The 18025-nt window shown below is 49.2% G+C and overlaps 1 protein-coding gene across 1 annotated transcript in view; it reads right to left on the bottom strand.

Moving 5' to 3' along the window:
• The window catches only part of SCARA5 (scavenger receptor class A member 5), a 133485-nt gene that overhangs the window by 20115 nt on the left and 95345 nt on the right, over positions 1 to 18025 (bottom strand). The window contains exon 7 of the mRNA XM_070794420.1: positions 17162 to 17218. Within this exon, the coding sequence (XP_070650521.1) occupies positions 17162 to 17218 (57 nt within the window). The remainder of the gene's footprint in view (positions 1 to 17161; positions 17219 to 18025) is intronic.

Raw genomic sequence — 18025 nt, 5'->3', positions numbered from 1 at the left:
CTAAAGGAAATCCACTCTAAATATTCATTGGAAGGACTGGTGCTGAAGCTGAAGCTCCAATACTTTGGCCACCTGATGCAAAGAGCCAACTCATTGGAAAAGAACCTGATGGTGGGAAAGACTGAGGTCAGGAGGAGAAGTGGGTGGCAGAGGATGAGATGGTTGAACGGCATCACTGACTCAATGACCTGAATTTGAGTAAACTCCAGGAGACAGTGAAGGACAGGGGAGCCTGGCACACTGCAGTCCATGGGGTCGAAAAGAGTCAGACAAGATTTAGCAACTGACCAACAACAACAAATCACCACAAATAATGCAGAAACCTAGAAGGGGTAACAGAGAGCTGAGCAGAAGCATAAAGAAGCAAGGAAGGTGGAATGAATAAGCCATGTTGGACATGAGACACTAGAGTGAAGACATGAACCCTGGTCCTGAGGCCACCAGAATTGTCTTGGATTCTAAAGACCTTGTTCCAAGCTCTGCAAGCCTACAGTCTTACAAACCCTAGTCTTCTGAAGTCTTCCTGGGTGTCCTTACCATATACCCGCATTACTTGAAGTGACCCAGTGAGTCTCTGGTCCTTATTACCAAAAATGCCCATAGACAGCACCTGTGATCCCATGCACCCATCGAAGGGCTGGTTAGCTACTCGCCTCTTGGGTGTTGAGTTGGGTGGGGAACTCAGATGGAGGGAAGCATGGTGATCCCTGTGGGGAGGCAGCAGGGGAGAGTGGCATGAGGCTGATTCTGGACTTAGAAACAGGGTTTCAATTCTGGCTCCACTAAAGACGCGATGGGACCGCTCTCTACTTACCTCTCCTTACATTGGGGGAAATGGTGATGGTTGGGAGCAAGTACGCATGTCAAGGACTTGGCCCGTCATGGACACCCATCACTGTGAGCCCCACCCACCAGCCTGCACTTTGCCCAGCAACCTGTGGTCAGCTCTGAGACATCTTCATGACTTATGGAGATGGCTTGGGTACCAGTGGCCCCATCAGGGATGTATCCCTTTTTAAAAAAAAAAAAAGCCATGCAGTGAAGCATGGAAAATCTTAGTCCCTAACCAGAAATCGAACCTGTGCCCCCTGCATTGAGAGCATGGAGTCTTAACCACTGTACTGCTGGGGAAGTCCCCAAGATATACTCTTGAGACTCTTGTTGCAAAGCAAGCCTGCTGCTTGGGGAGTGGGGGGGAGGTGGGGCAGGCTCAGCCCTCCAATTGGATTAATCTCCTCCTAACTTCCTCTGCTCTCCCCAGGGCTCAGTTCCTGGCTTCTTAGCCTGGGAGGGGAGGGGGACAGGGGCGTAGGCAGAAGACTGGCTCCTGCTGTCAGCAAGTTTCTACTCACTAATGCAAGCTGGATGTGATTCGTTAGGCAAGACTGCTCCGGAAAGGTCTAGGAATGTGAGCCAGGGCTGAGGCCACTCGGGGGCTCCCAGCACAAATCTAGTATGTAGGGATTCTGTTTTCAAAACAAATCCTTGCTCTCTTTGCCTTGTAGACATATAGGTAGGAAAAGCAAGGTCCTAGACAAAGCAGGCTGGGTCTACCCCAGGTGCCCTGGCCTTGGCATTGAATGTCAATGTTGGCCTTGAACCCGCCCCCCTCTCCCACTGCATATACAGCATTCCTCTCCACTCTGTATCAGGCCTGACAGCTGCTCATTCTGCCTCTGGGAATGGAAGGGAACTTGACAGTATCTCTGGGGAATCCATTCCAGGATTTTAAAACCTGCATCTGGTTTCACTCACGGGGTGCTGGCATCTCTGGATGGCTCCAGGGTTTTTTTCATCCAATTATTCCCTACCTTACTTTACTCTATTTACTTTGGGTTTCAGGGTTATAATTGAGGGGGCAAGATGCCGACTGTCTTTCTCTAGCGTCTGGTGGGAGCACAGCCGAGGGAGTGGCTGCATTATTCTGCCTCTCCGTGGGCCTGGGAGGACAGTTTAACAACTAGTAGCTATCATCTTGGAACTGGTTTTGAGAGCTAGGGTACCCTTTAGAACTACCCACTGCCTATGGGGCTTGTCTGCACCTGGCTTAGAACCACCCCAAACTCAGCGACAACAAAGGTGGATTCTGCCAGGGAGAGATTTCAAGTCAAGGATGGATGACGAAGGGAACTCATGGACACCTAGTGCCTGCATGGGGCGGCATGTCAGGCCTGGGGCGGCATGTCAGGCCTGGGGCAGAGTGCTTTAACCACGGCTTTGCTCATTTACTCTTCTCAACGGCTCCATGAGTTAGTCATTATGACCTTCACTGAACAGAGGAGAAATGGGCCCAGAAGAGTCAAATAACTTGCCTAGGGTCACATAGCTGCTCCGAAGTAGAGCCGGGGAGGAGAGCAAAGGCCCTTCATTTTCAAACCACAGAGCCGGCTGAACACTGAAGACAAGTATTTCCCTCTCCACACGAAAAGTGCCTTTCATCTGTCTCCCAGCAGTCCTCTAGAGCTGCAGGAAAGCGTGTCTTTAGGAGTAAGAGAAAGAGCCTGGGACATCAGCAGTTCCTGGCCATAGGATGTCTCTAAGAATCACCTGAGTGCTTCAAAATCAACCAGGAGGTGCTCTATTTAAAATGGATAACCATCAAGGACCTGCTGTCTAGCACAGGGAACTCTGCTCAATGTCATGTGGCAGCCTGGATGGGAGGGGAGTTTGGGGGAGAATGGATACATGTATATGGTTGGCTGAGTCCCTTTGCTGTCCACCTGAAACTATCATAACATTGCTAATCAGCTATACCTCTGTATAAAATAAAAAGTTTTTTTAAAAAAAGATCAACCAGTGGGAAAGTGGGGAAGGGAAATTTCTGAACAGATGGTAGGTGTTGTAAATGTCCAGCCAGGGCTAAAAGCACTGCTGTAGGGGACAGATCTAGGATAAAGCCTGGGCTACACAACTTCACAGTAGCTGGGTCTTGTGCAGTGGTCCCTAACCTTTTTCCAGCCAGGCTCTGCTGCAGGGCATCACTTCTAAACTGTAGGCTGGTCTGTGGGTGCGCCTTATAAAATGCTATTTCCTAATGGTGCAGGCGTGCGTGCTATGTCGCTTCAGTCATGTCTGACTCTTTGCGACCCAGTGGATTACAGCCCACCAGGCTCTTCTGTCCATGGGGATTCTCCAGGCAAGAATACTGGAGAGGGTTGCCATGCGCTTGCACCAGGGACCCATTTCGTGGATGACAATTTTTCCACAGACTGGGAGGAGGGAGGGGATGGTCTCAGGATGATTCAAGTGCATTTATTGTGTGCTTTATTTCCATTATTATTACATCGGCTCCACCTCAGGTCATCAGGCATTAGATCCTGGAGGCTGGGGGCCCCTGCTCTAAGGCACATCAATGCCACCTCCTCCAGGAGGGCCTCCCTGACCCATGGCCCCCACACATGAGAAATCGCCTAGCACCGTTCGCTCAGCCAGCTCCCATGCCCCCACCATAGTCAGCTCTGGAGAAGACAGGCATTCAACATTCTTGTGGTTCCCACTCGTAGCCTCACTTGCAGGCAGAAACCTGACGTGCTGCCATCAACAAATGGTACTGAGTGAGTGAGTGACTGGATGAATGAATGGATGAGGGGCTCCTGGAACAGAACCAATCTCTAAGTACCCCAGACCCTGCTGGGATATGCATCAGAAGGGCCCAAAAGTCCAGGGAACTTTGCTTCTCAAGAGACAAGAGGAGGGGAAACCCGGCATAATCTTGAAATCTCACAGCTCCTTTAGGTGTGTTTATCTTGCCTTCCAGACCCTGCCAAAGCAAAACAAGTCAAAAGACAGGAGGTTGTGGGGAACAGAAATAAACACGTGGGGCTGGGAAAATAGGCTCTGATGCTCTGCAGCTGCAGAGCGGAGCCCCAGGGATAATCGAGACCGGCTGCCCTTTAAGGAGGCTGAACTTTTCTTCCCTGTGAAGAAAGAACTCTCCGTGCCCCCCAGCTGGCCTGCAGCATGAGGGCTCTGTGCTGTCCAGACAGGGCACTGCCCTTTCCCCTGACATCCACGGTAAATGTGGTCCGTATGCGAAGGACAGGAGTCATTCCACAAGCCTAAGGAATTTCCAGCCAGGCTCTGCTGGAGGGCATTGCTTTTAAACTGTGGTCTGGCCTGTGGGTGCACTTTATAAAATGCTATTTCCTAATGGTGTGGGCGTGCATGCTAAGTTGCTTCAGTGGTGTCCAACTGTGCGACCCTATAGACCGTAGCTGGCCAGGCTCCTCTGTCCATGGGGATTCTCCAGGCAAGAATACTGGAGTGAGTTGCCAGGCCCATGCCATGCCCAGGAAGGTCAGGGGATCTTCCGGACCCAGGAATTGAACCCTAACTGACTCTAAATATGGTGCTTTATGCCTCCTCAAAGCATTTTTCTTAGGTCTCATTTGATCTTAGCAGTCCTCCTCCAGGGTGGTGGGTATGATACCCATTATACAGATGAGGAAACTGAGACTCTGAAGGAAAGTGACTTCCTCAAGGTCATGTGATAAAGTGACCACACGTGGTCTCCAGTCCAGCAGTCCCACAGGTCACTGTACTGTGTCTTTGATTGAGGGAGGGGTTTACTTACTGGGCAGAAAGAATAGCAGAAGTACCTCCCAATTATCACTGTCCTTTTTATGCTGGATTATTTTTTCTTAACTGTTGACTCACCCATTGGCCCCCTCAACTCTACTGCATATCTTTAGAAACCAGGAGTTTGTCTTGGCTGATTTTGTTTCTCTAATGCCCTGTGGGGCTTCAGCAGTGGCTCAGCAGTCAAAGAATCCACCTACAATGCAGGAGATGCAGGTTCAATCCCTGAGTCGAGAAGATCCCCTGAAGAAGGAAATAGCAACCCACTCCAGTATTCTTGTCTGGGAAATCCCATGGACAGGGGAGCCTGGCGGGCTATAGTCCATGGGGTCGCAAAGACTCAGATTCGGCTGCACGCCTGAACAAGAACAACAATGTTAGTCATGGCTGGCTGGCTCCTAGCAGGTATTCAATAAAAATGTGTCTGATCAAATAATAAATGAAGTGCTTTCCCTGCCCAGTCCTGAAGCAGGGGTTCACTCCCATCACTGCGGGAGGATGTTGCTAACAGAAGCTCTGCTGGGAACTGGATTTGTAGGAATTTACCGGGCGGCTTGGGCAGAGAGCGGAGTCCTTTGCTTTGCATTTGTTCCTGGGCTTCTCAAAGGGCAGTGAGGGGTCAGAGAGGGTCAACAGGCCTTTAGAACTAGCAAGAAAAGCTGTAGAGCCAGGAGAAAGGCCATGATCCCAAAACCCTACTCTGTTACATAGGTAACAGTGAGGAGGCGCTGATGTTCACACGGCATTCCTCTAAACCCTTCACGGACCATTGCCTTACCTGCAGGGTTCATGACCAATGCTACTGGCCTTTCCAGCCTGGATGGGAGAGGAGTCTGACGGAGAATGTGCTCATGCTAAGTCATTTCCATCAAGTCCGACTCTGCGACCCCATGGACTGTAGCCAGGCTCCTCCATTCATGGGATTCTCCAGGCAAGAATACTGAAGTGGGTTGCCATTCCCTTTTCCAGGGGAACTTCCTGACTCAGGGATTGAACCCAGGTCTCCTGCAGCTCCTGCACTGCAGGCAGATTGTTTACCTCTGAGCCACCACGGAAGCCCTTGGGGGGAGAACAGATACATGTACACATATACATGATACATGTGTATGTATCAGCCGAATCCTTTTGCTGTTCATCAGAAACCATCACAACACTGTCTGTTAACTGGCTATACCCAAATACAAAATAAATAGTCTAATTTAAAAAAAAAAGAAAAGAAAAAAGACTGTTGGCCTTTCCTAAAAAGGCTCTTCCACACCCTCTGGCTTCGTTCATACTGTCCCCACCCTTCCCTGTTTCCTCTCTCCATTCTGCTCTCTTTCAAGTTCAAGGTCTGAGACGCTTGGCTGGAATGCTTGCTTCCCCATCTGTGTATTCTAAATCCTTGCTCTTTGTTTTTAGTTTTCTTTTATTTTTGGGTGTGCAGCAAGTGGGATCTCAGTTCCCCAATCAGGAACAAACCCACGTTCCTCCTGCATTGGAAGCTCACGGTCTTGACCACTAGGCCACCTAGGAAGTCCCCAAAATCTTCATTTCTCTCTTGCTCTCTTTTTTCTTTTTTGTTTTGTTTGGTTTTCGCTGCACCATGCAGAATCTTAGTTCTTTGACCAGGGATCAAACTCATGCCCCCTGCATTGGGAGCATCGAGTCTTAACCACTAGACCACCAGGGAAGTCCCTCTAAATCATTGAATCCTGCCTGTGCACTGGGTCCACCACTTTCTAGCTCTACCTTAGGCAAGTAATTTAACCTCTCAGAACAGTTTCCCTATCTGTTAAATGGGACAATGGCATACACCGTAAAGAGTTCTTCTAACATATGAGAAATGCTGGGCTGGAAGAAGCACAAGCTGGAATCAAGATTGCCGGGAGAAATATCAATAACCTCAGATATGCAGATGACACCACCCTTATGGCAGAAAGTGAAGAGGAACTCAAAAGCCTCTTGATGAAAGTGAAAGAGGAGAGTGAAAAAGTTGGCTTAAAGCTCAACATTCAGAAAACGAAGATCATGGCATCTGGTCCCATCACTTCATGGGAAATAGATGGGGAAACAGTGGAAACAGTGTCAGACTTTATTTTTCTGGGCTCCAAAATCACTGCAGATGGTGACTGCAGCCATGAAATTAAAAGACGCTTACTCCTTGGAAGGAAAGTTATGACCAACCTAGATAGCATATTCAAAAGCAGAGACAGTACTTTGCCAACAAAGGTCTGTCTAGTCAAGGCTATGGTTTTTCCAGTGGTCATGTATGGATGTGAGAGTTGGACTATAAAGAAAGCTGAGCGCTGAAGAATTGATGCTTTTGAACTGTGGTGTTGGAGAAGACTCTTTAGAGTCCCTTGGACTGCAAGGAGATCCAACCAGTCCATTCTGAAGGAGATCAGCCCTGGGATTTCTTTGGAAGGAATGATGCTAAAGCTGAAACTCCAGTACTGTGGCCACCTCATGCGAAGAGTTGACTCATTGGAAAAGACTCTGATGCTGGGAGGGATTGGGGGCAGGAAGAAAAGGGGATGACAGAGGATGAGATGGCTGGATGGCATCACCGACTCGATGGACGTGAGTCTGAATGAATTCCGGGAGTTGGTGATGGACAGGGAGGCCTGGCATGCTGTGATTCATGGGGTCGCAAAGAGTCGGACACAACTGAGCGACTTCGCTTCGCTTCCCTTCGCTTCGCCATATAAGCCCCCAGGATCCTGGTGGGAACAGAGGCACTGGGGCAAGGGACTCGCCCAGCCTCTAAGTCAGTGAATCAACCAGCCATCCTTCCCCGACCACAGCATCCACAGGACCTCCTGGGATGTGTCCACAGGCTCTGCCTACCTCTTTGTTCCCTCAGAATTCCACAGCAGCACTCTTTGGAAGAGCGGCTGAAATTCAGCACCAGGGGAAATAAGCCCATCTGAACAATTGGTTCCAAGTACATCCCTGAGGCAGTTTTCCATGGTCAAAGGACAGGAGGGGAAGTGCAGCCGTGAAACGAACGCAGTGGCAGCTAACTCCGATCCAGTTACATCAAAAAGACAACAGTGGTGGGACCTCCCTGGCTTAAGCTATTGCCTCCAGCATCTTTACCACCCAACCTAAAATGACTGAGTACAGGGTCACGGGGATTACGAACAATTCCTGACTTGGTTGAGTTGCTTTCTCAATAAACACGTTAACCATTCCTGGTTTTAATGTATGTCTCAACTTAAAGCTTTCTTCAAACAAAACCCACATCAAAGACTAAAACTTCAATTCTTCAGTGGTTCCAAGGCACTGTTTTTGTAGAAAATGCCTCACTCACCTTCGGTCTGAGGTTTGTATTACTAAAAGTTTTCTTCAGGGCAGATCCCAGAAACCACCAGCTGTTTGCCAAGGACAGGGGGATGCTGTGGTCCTCCAGGCCCCCAGGAGGATGGGTGTCAGCTGAATATGGTTCATGCAATAAACACAGATACTGTGTGCTCAGCGGCTACGTCATCTCCAACTGTTGTGTGACCCCATGGACCATAGCTGACAGGCTCCTCTGTCCATGGGATTCTCCAGGCAAGAACACTGGAGAGAGTTGTCATTTCCTTCTGCAGGGGATCTTCGTGACCCAGGTATCTCCTCCACTGGCAAATGGATTCCTTACCACTGCGCCACCTGGGAAACCCAGAACACAAATCCTAGTGGGCCTGTTAGTGACCTCCCAGCATCCTGATTCTCTGTGAGATCTCAGATTCTCCAAGGGGGCTGCGTTGCCCCAGGGCCCAAGCTTCAGCTCTTCCCTCTGTTTTCTCGGCTGGGAACATCAGAGGCTCTCAGGCAGCCCCCCTATTCCCACCACACTCCCCCACTTCACCCCCTGGCTTCTTAAAGGAGCCCAGCTTCGTGTTTTTCCTAGGCTTCTTGGATCTATTCAAAGCCATCAAACCAAGGGCGGCTCAGATTCATCGGAACTGACCGGCTTTCTGCATGGAGCAATCTGAAGTTCTCCTGGAAGGGGTCGCTGGAAGCTTTCAGGAAAAGTCACTGGATTTGTTTTCGGAAAGCTTAATACAGGCTCTTGGCAAAGCGGAATGCCGACAGGGCCAGATCGTGCACAGAGCAGAGGAGAAAAGAGGAACTTGCGGTTGGAGAGGTTCAGAGGGTGACCTCAAGGCCACATGGCTGGGTCAGAAGGGCGCTCAGATCTCAGGATTGCTGCTCTGCAGCCCGCCTGTCCCCTCTCCTTCTCAGGAAATCGGGGATTCTGAAAAACAGGATTTTCTCTAAGGGAAGTAGCTCAGTGAGAGCAGAGCAGAGGCAGCAGGGAAGCCTGGGCCCAAAGTGGACCTTTCGTCGGGGGCACAGCCAGCCTGCCGGGCGCCAGCTCCGGCTGAGGTGCCGAGGGCCACTGTGGACGGCTGGGGCTCATGTCCCGGCCTGGGTCCTGCCTCTAGCTGGGCCTCCACCTGGCTGTTCACCTCCCACTGCTGCCACTTCACACGCTGCTTGCCGCTCATCCTGGCTGCCCAGAGACCAAGCCTGACCTCCTGTCCACGGATCCCCAGATGCCTTCCTGGCCTCAGTTTTCGATTCCTGCCAAGGTTGCTGCACCGAACGTTTTGGGTTAATCAGACAGTGCTCTGCTGTTTTACGTGAGGTTCTCTACCTGGAATTCTTTCACCTTCTCCAGGCCCCAGATGGACACCAACTTGGTCTTCAAGACTTGGATCAGAGACACATCATCCAGTGACCCCTTTTGTACGTTCGTCTCCTACAGGCCCCACCATGCTCTCTGAGGAATGTTGCGTGTCCCTCTCAACTGCCGGCCTCTGAGCTCCTCAAGGTGAGGACAGGCCTTCCTCATGGGGCCCTCAGCCAGGGCCCGGTCTCCAGCGAAGGCCCAGCAAATGTTCGCTAAGTAAGTGAATAACCGACATTCTCTTCCCTAAGCGTTTCTTTCCTTCCACACGTCTACCTTTTCTCTGTGACAGAAGTGAGACGAATCCCTTGCCCTCTTGACTCCCTTCCAAGCTGGCTCTGTGCTGTGCTGGGTTACTGACCCTCAGGACAGGCCTCGCCTGTGTCTGCTCAGTTCTTACCAGGTTCCCAGCACTCCTTATCTTCCGTCCTTGTGCTCATTTCTCTCTCAAGTGTCGCCTACTCTGCTCCAGCCAGCACCCGAAGTGGTATTTCTTGTTCAGTTGCTCAGTCATGTCCAACTCTTTGTGACCCCGGGGACTGCAGCACCCCACTCTTCCCTGTCCTTCACCATCTCCCAAAATTTGCTCAAACTCATGTCCAACCATTTCATCCTCTGTCTCCCCTTCTCCTTCTGCCCTCAATCTTTCCCAGCATCAGGATCTTTTCCAGTGAGTCAGCTCTCCGCATCAGGTGGCTAAAGTATTGGAGTTTCAACTTCAGCATCAGTCCTTCCAATGAATATTCAGGGTTGATTTCTTTTAGGATTGACTGGTTTGATCTCCTTGCTGTTCAAGGGACTCTCAAGACTTGCTGTTCAAGAGACTGACTGTTCCCTTGAACAGTCTTTTCCAGCACCACAGTTTGAAAGTATCCGGTCTTCGACACTCAGCCTTCTTTATGATCCAGCTCTCACATCTGAACATGACTACTGGAAAAACCATTGCTTTGCCGCGAGACAATTTTTCTGAGTGAGTTTTGTATCTCCGTGTGTTCTCAATCACCAAAAATAAAGGCAAGGGAAGAAACATTTAAAAAACACTTTTCCATTTCCACCATTCTGTGGTGTTTGCCTCTGTCAGGGACACTATGTGAGGATAAAGAGAAAGGATGAACAAAGGCAGAAACTGAACACAATCAGTCAGGAAGAACAGGAAAAGCCCGTGAGGGGGGAAGTGTTGCTGTCAGAGGCAGAGCCCCCATCCCAGGCATGAAGACTTTAGTGTGGCCGATCCCAGAAGCCCCCAAGCAGGTGAGACAGTGAGGGCTTGGTGAAATAAAGAACAAACTCTGAGATGGGGAAAAGTCTCTTAAAAGTAACTGAGACTCTAAAAAAGTACAACTAGGGATCTCCCTGGCTGTCCAGTGGTTAAGACTTCACCTTCCAATGCAGCGGGTGCAGATTTGATCCCTGGTTGGAAGCTAAGACCCACATGCCTTGGGGCCAAAACACCAAAACATAAAACAGAAGCATTATTGCAACAAATTCAGTAAAGACTTTAAAAACGAGCCACATCGAGAACTTTTTTAAAAAACTAAAAAAATAAGTAAAAAATACAACTGGTGAGTATAACAAAAGAGAAGCAGTCTCAATGACACAGAGAACAAACAAGTGGTTGCCAGTGGGGAGAGAGAAGAGGGGAGGGGTGAGACAAGGGGAGGGGATAAAGAGGTACAAACTATTAGGTATGACATAGGGATGCTTTGTACAGCTTGGGAACAGAGCCAATATTTTGTGATAACTATAAATGGAGTATAATGTTTAAACATTATGAATCACTATATTGTACATCTATAACATATGACATTTTATATCAACTAAACTTCAATTATAAAAATAAATTTTAAACAATGAGCATTGGTAAGAAAGAAATTAGCAATTTCATATTAAACCCACTAAGGAGAGAGGCCCACAAGGACCCCATGCTGACCCCCAGGTCAAAGGCCAGAGAGAATGAATCCGAGAATCAAACAGAATCCAAGATGGGCTGCTAGTGGACTCCAGACCCGTCCTGGGTCTTGACTCTGCCCCGGATGAATGCCGCTGGGTCGGGGCGGGCTCCTTATCCTCTTCCTCAGCTTTCTTATCTCTCTAACAGGCACATGATTTATGCCTCCTGGATAGGACTGGAGAGTTAAGTGAAATGTGGGCTAGTTGGTTAGCAGTCCTGAGTGAGTGCCTACTTTAACTTGGAAGTGTGGTTTACTTTCAAATCATGCTGTTGCTGAGGTAGTAAAGTTGCACCAGGAATAAAATGTGCACACAGTTGGACTAATAGATAAAAGTGTACATAAAAAGTCTGGTCTGAAAGAAGCATTATTGCAACAAATTCAGTCCCTCAGGTCTGAAAGAATGCTAGCTTCTGGCGCTACACTATCCCAGACAGGTTCCCTGGCATCTCCAGAGACAGGGATAGATGGAAGGCAATTCATAGACTCCAGTGGATGGTCTTTGCATCCTATATTCTGAAAGAGGGACTTTCCAGGTGGTGATAGTGGTAAAGAACCCACTTGCAAGGCAGAAGACAAAAGAGACTTGGGTCAGAAAGATCCCCTGGAGGAAGGCATGGCAACGCACTGCAGTATTCTTGCCTGGAGGATCCCATGGATGGAGGAGCCTGGAGGGCTACAGTCCATAGCATCTTAAAGAGTCAGATCCAACTGAAGCGACTGAGCGCGCATGCACACACACACACACACACACACACAGGTCCTAAAAGAGAGATAGAGGGAATTCTCTGGCGGTCCAGTGGTTAAGACTCTGAGTTTCCATGGCAAGAGGCATGGGTTCAAACCCCGGCTGGGGAACTAAGATTCCACATACCGTGAGGCATAGCCAGAAAACAAAACAAAACAAAACAAAACATTGAGAATTGGTTAAAGCAGAGACAGAGACATCTCAGCAGTGATGGAAAAGAACTGTCTAGAAACCACCATCCTGATAACTTATTTTGAGCTTATATACTGCATGCTAGGGTGTCCACTATTGGAGAAGGAAATGGCAACCCACTCCAGTGTTCTTGCCTGGAGAATCCCAGGGACAGTGGAGCCTGGTGGGCTGCCGTCTATGGGGTCGCACAGAGTTGGACACGACTGAAGTGACTTAGCAGGGTGTCCACTGGCTCCCCACCCTGCCAAACACACAGAAACCTACTTCCTTACATACTGAAAACACACACAAGCTGTTAACCATTTTTCAGTTTTTCTGAGATGCTACTGATAGCTATCGCTAAGCTCTGGCTTGGAATTTACCCTGGCCCCTCCTGCATGCTTTTCCCCATGTGAATCCTAATTGAGGAAACATTTTTAAACAATCTGAATTTACATCCTGCTTGAAATCCACACTGTGGGGCTTAAACAACACAGATCCTTTACTTACTCCCTGGCTGCAAAAGTACTATTTATTTTTCTTGCAAATGGACCATCGATGAGGGTAAAACAAATGTCTTCCTGTCTTAAGATGTGCAAATCTAACTTTTTTGTTCTTGGCCAAACTCTCAAAAGCCAAACATGGTACCAGCCTTGCCTCAAACAAACAAACAACAACAACAAAAGACCTTTCCCTCTCATCAAGCAGAAATCAGAAGCTCTGCATTCTATTTAGCCTCACTTTGGCCATGACCTAGCTGGGAGACTGAGGGAATTCTGTCCAGCTGTCTGGAGTGGAAGAGAAGATGGTTTGAAACACCATCTAACCCCTATGACTCTAAAATCCTAAGACTCTAAAACCCTATGACTCCAGGCCAAAACAAGGATCAATAATTACAAGATCTTGTTCTGAAAAATAATTTAATATTGACTTAAAACATGGGTCCTGAGAAGTCTTTGCTATAATGCCTTCTTCAAAGGAAAACCTTCAAATTCTGATTCTGACCTGAGGAGGGGTCTATGTTTTTTCTCATCAATCCTTTTAATGTAGTAACACCCCCACCTGCTGGAGTTTTAGCTTTTTGCTGTTAAAGGTGGGAGGTGGTGGTGGAGGTTTCGTTGCTAAGTCATCTTGGATTATTGGGATCCCATGGACTGAGGCCCACCAGGCTCCTCTGTCCATGGGATTTCCCAGGCAAGAATACTGGAGCCATTTCCTACTCCAGGGGATCTTCCCTTCCCAGGGATTGAACCTGGGGATCCTACATTGCAGGCAGATTCTTTACCACTGTGCCACCAGGGTAGGAGGTGTTTGGTAAAGGTTCCAGGCCTCAGGGGCAAGCTGGGTTCCTCGAGGAGGGTTCCTCCTCTACCACATCCTTTTTTAAGGAAGGTGGAGCCCTGGGCTGAGAACTTTTTCTTTCACCCCTGGGAACTCATGGCGGGGCTGCCCTGGGCTGGAGGAATGACTAAGAACCCCCCTCCAGAAGTAGGCACTCAGCGTGGATCAGACTTTCCTCACTTTTCTGTAAGATGATCTCCTGGCCCCTCCTCAGAACCTCAGTCCCAGCGATCCAGTGAATGCCTCTGGGACCAGAGTTCTGTGGAAACATAACCAGGAGTCTGACTACAGTGTGGGTTTGGCATGAGCAGAGGCAGGCTGGTGGGTGGAGGCCGTGGGAAGACCCAGGTCTCAGCCCCGAAGAGCTTCAATCGCCCTCCTTCAGCCTCAGGCCCTGTCACCTCTATCTCCAGGTGGGGGCATCTCGAAGTTGTTTAAGGAGCCCACTCCTCGTCTTCAAGACCAGGGGCCTGGGAATTCCCTGGCGGTCCAGTGGTTAGGACTCCATACTTTCACTGCCAAGGGCGTGAGTTCAATCCTTGTGTCAGGGACCTAAGATCCCACAAGCTTTGAGGCGCACCAAAAAAAGGTGCAGAGGCGGGGACGCTTCCCTGCTGGCTCAGTGGGAAAGAATCCGCATGCCAATGCAGGAGATTCAGGTTCCACCCCTGATCCAGGAAGATCCCACGTGCTAAGGAGCAACCAAGCTTGTGCACAACTATTGAGCCTGTGCTCTGCAGCCCGGGAGCCACAATGACAGAAGCCCATGCGCTCTAGAGCACGTGCTCTGCAACAAGAGAAGCCTGAGCACCACACTAGAGAGTAGCCCTCACTTGCAGCAACTAGAAAAAGTCCATGTGCAGCAACGAAGACCCAGTGTGGCCAAAAAAAAGACCAGAGGCCTTCCTCTCATTCCAGAATCAGGGAAGGCCGAGGCCTGGGTGTTCTGTCCAGCTGCTGCTCCTTGCCCTGAGAGCCTCTACTCCCCACTCCAGGCCTCTGAGAATGGGAAATAGACAAGGCCGTTCAGCCTGGTGGGTCTGCAATGCTTATGTGTGTCTTTCATGCCTTGCATGCTGCGTGTACAGTCCCCTGTCGATGGGGTTGAACCTGCAAAGCCACCCCACTTTCCTGCTCCATCACCAATGGAGACATTTTGGGGTCCTGTCGGGGGCAGCTATCTGAGCTCTGGGCTCCAGGGAGGGTACAGCCCCTTCAGGGCAAAAACGAACACCAGCAGTGCCTGAGAAGGGGCTGGCCAGCCTCTGGGTGCAGAATAGAGGCTCCAGGGCCACGTGGATTCGATGCCCTTCCCCCAGGCTCCCTGCCCATGCCTGGGGGAGCCCCCAACCTCTGCGATTCAGCTCTCTCCCACACCCATTCCCCTATACATTGTGCCCCCAGCTTCAGGGCCAAATCCCACTGCAAAGCCCACCCAGCTGGGCCCACCGAGGCAAGGCAAACAGATGAAAACATCCCCATGGGCTGCATGGTGACTGACAGCGCACAGCTCTTCCAGGCTTGCCCAGCGCAGCCCACCCCCTGCTCTTGAGTCAGCTGGAGAAGCTGCTAAAGAGTCTGACAAGCACCCGTGGGTACGCACTGGGTGGGCGGTGTCTCTGCTATCCCTCTCAGAGGTCATCTTTCCACTGTCCCTCCTTTCCCACCACCCCATCAGGACTTCTCCATTTCACAGGGGAATGTCAGGGTCCTTCTCAGCTGCTTTGGCACTGTTTACCAAAAGTCAACAGTCAGCAAAGAGCTGTACAAGGCAGTGTTCAAGAGACAAAGTAGTTTGCCCAGCTCTCAAAGAAATGTGACTCAGATATATCACTGACATCCTAGATCACATCCAGATTCCCTTCCTTTGCCTTCATTTTTTTTTTTTTTTTTTTGGCTCCTGCATGGTCCAGCATATCTCTTCTAGCTGAGACATTCCCAGTCAAGCCCTTGGCTGTCCTTGAAAGGGACTCTGCTGCTGCTGCTAAGTCACTTCAGTCGTGTCCAACTCTGCGCGACCCCATAGACGGCAGCCCATCAGGCTCCCCCATCCCTGGGATTCTCCAGGCAAGAACACTGGAGCGGGTTGCCATTTCCTTCTCCAATGCATGAAAGTGAAAAGTGAAAGTGAAGTCGCTCAGTCGTATCTGACTCTTAGCGACCCCATGGACTACAGCCTACCAGGCTCCTCCATCCATGGGATTTTCCAGGCAACAGTACTGGAGTGGGGTGCCATTGCCTTCTCCGTGAAAGGGACTCTAGATAATGCTAGAAAGTATATAGTTTGCTGTGGATTACAGCATCCAAGGTAAGGTGTGGAGAAGGACACAGCAGCCCAGTCCAGTATTCTTGCCTGGAGAATCCAATGGACAGAGGACCCTGGTGGGCTATGGTCCATGGGGTTGCAAAGATTCAGACATGACTGAAGCAACTTGGCACGACACAGCGATGGAAGATGAACGTATGGAGTCCCTGTAGATATGGGCATACCTGTCCTCAGGTACACCCATCGCTTTAGAGAGACAAAAAGCTATCACGTACATTTCTCCTATTGGATCCTTAACCACTGTCCTAGGAAAGGAAAGGGCAGAGGAAGTAGGAGGCAAGATAAAGGTTCAGGGACTTTGGAGAAGGTACTATTCAAGAGCAAGGTCTCTTGGCCCTGCATAGCTTGGATGGAAGTGTCACTTTAAGGATCCACTGAAACCAAGGATCAGCCTTCAGGAAACCCTCACACTGGGTCCAAAGTGTGCATCTACAGTGGTGTCTGTCCATTTCCCCAGGCCCTGGATTCCTGGAGAGCCCACACCAGAGCCCATATGCCTTAGAAGAGGGTAAACAGCTTGAGCCTTTACCCAGATGGTAGATTTCAGAGCCCCCAGAATACTATGTGCTGGTACCATTTTTTTAACTTGGCTAGAAAACTCTATTCGTTGAAACTTGGCTTGGGGGCTCGCTATTCTCTGGCAGTCTCTCCAAGTTTCTACATGGAGCCCTTCATAATGGAAATAAGCCCTGGAAAAGAGTGTTAGAACTAGATAAGCTGACTTCCCTCGTAAACACTGTAGGAAGGACCCTAGTTGGACAGACATCCATTTCTGGACTCAGTGGTCTGCCAAATGAAATCTCCAGCATCACTGCTCAGTTAGTGGCAGAGGGAAAAAACAAACAGGTTTCTGCTTAGCCTCAACACCTTTCCCCATATAACCACCCAGGTAGGTCAAGCTCTTTAATGAAGTCAGTAACTGAATTTTAGCAAGCATCTCTGATGATTTGAGAAAGTCTGTCTGAATTGGTGTATTACATAGGATACTAATAATTAATACTGAGTCCTAACCATGTGTCCTAACCACCAGTTACATGGATTGACTCATTTAATTCTCACAATGACTCTATGATGTAAGAACACTTTTAATTCCCGTTCTATAGATGAGAAAACTGAGGCACACATTACGTAGTGAGGCAACCAGAAAGAAGCCTGGGCAGTCTGCCTCCAGACCCTTATACAACCACTGGAAACATAGCCTGTGCCCCTGGGGTATAATTCTCTCTTGCTGGACAAACTGAGCCCTAGAGCAGGTAGGTAGCTTCTTTGACACTGGAGTCAGGGCCAATGGCTCCATGTTCCAGACCCCAAAACTTGTGGGGCTGCTTGGGGCAACAGCCACACCCGTGCTGACCCAGAATCCAGTGACCCCAACAGAATTTCCTTACTGGCATCCACTGTTCTGTCTCCTTTCTCTCCTTTCTCCCCTTTTGGGCCTCGATCACCTAGAACAGAGGAGGAAAACCCACATTAGAAATGGAAATAAATCCGCATGGTGAACAAAGTCTTATCTGCAGGAGACATTAACCCCAAACCAGAGAAATGCTGAGGCAGGAGCCCGCAGACCTGCAGGGCATGTATGGCAGGAAGGGTAAGAGCTTGAGTCAGTTATGCTGTCTGTCCAGTCCTCCTTGGGAGCAGGGTGGGTGGGCACCAAGCCGAGACATTTCCTTCCCTCTTAATTAAAACACAGAGGACCATCGCAGCACGGACTTAAAGGAGTGCATGGTATCCCATAGGGAGCAGACAAAGAAAAGATATTCCTACTAAATAGCCAAAATTTTAGAAGCTTAAATCCAAGGTTGCTCTAATAAGCATGCAGGAAGAAAAGGAAGCAGGGAGGGTCTTCAGTTACAAGGAGAAACATAGGTTCTACATCGGGCAGATTTTTTGGTGAGGGAGATTATACAACACGAGGGAGTTTCCAGGGAATTGTGGCATTTCCTTCCTAGGATATAGTTAAAAGAACAAAGCTCTTTTCTCAGCTAACATCTCACTCTACAAAGAAGTTGAAAGGTCCTGACACCACTCAAGGGGACATTAAAAAGACCAGGGGATTCCATCCAAGTGCCTCCAGAAAGACAACTACAAATCAAAAGCTTATGGCAAATTCTCTCATGAAAAAAAGGAAGCCAGCAAGTTCCAGGGGAAGATGCCTTGTGTGATCCAAGTTTTGGAAAAAAAAAAACAACAACAACAACAAAGGCAACCATATATGTAAATATGAATGTGCTTTTGGAAAAAAGTCTGGC

Source organism: Bos indicus, chromosome 8 (assembly GCF_029378745.1).
Source record: "Bos indicus isolate NIAB-ARS_2022 breed Sahiwal x Tharparkar chromosome 8, NIAB-ARS_B.indTharparkar_mat_pri_1.0, whole genome shotgun sequence".
NCBI lineage: Eukaryota > Metazoa > Chordata > Mammalia > Artiodactyla > Bovidae > Bos > Bos indicus.
This window is presented reverse-complemented; position numbering and strand designations above follow the sequence as displayed.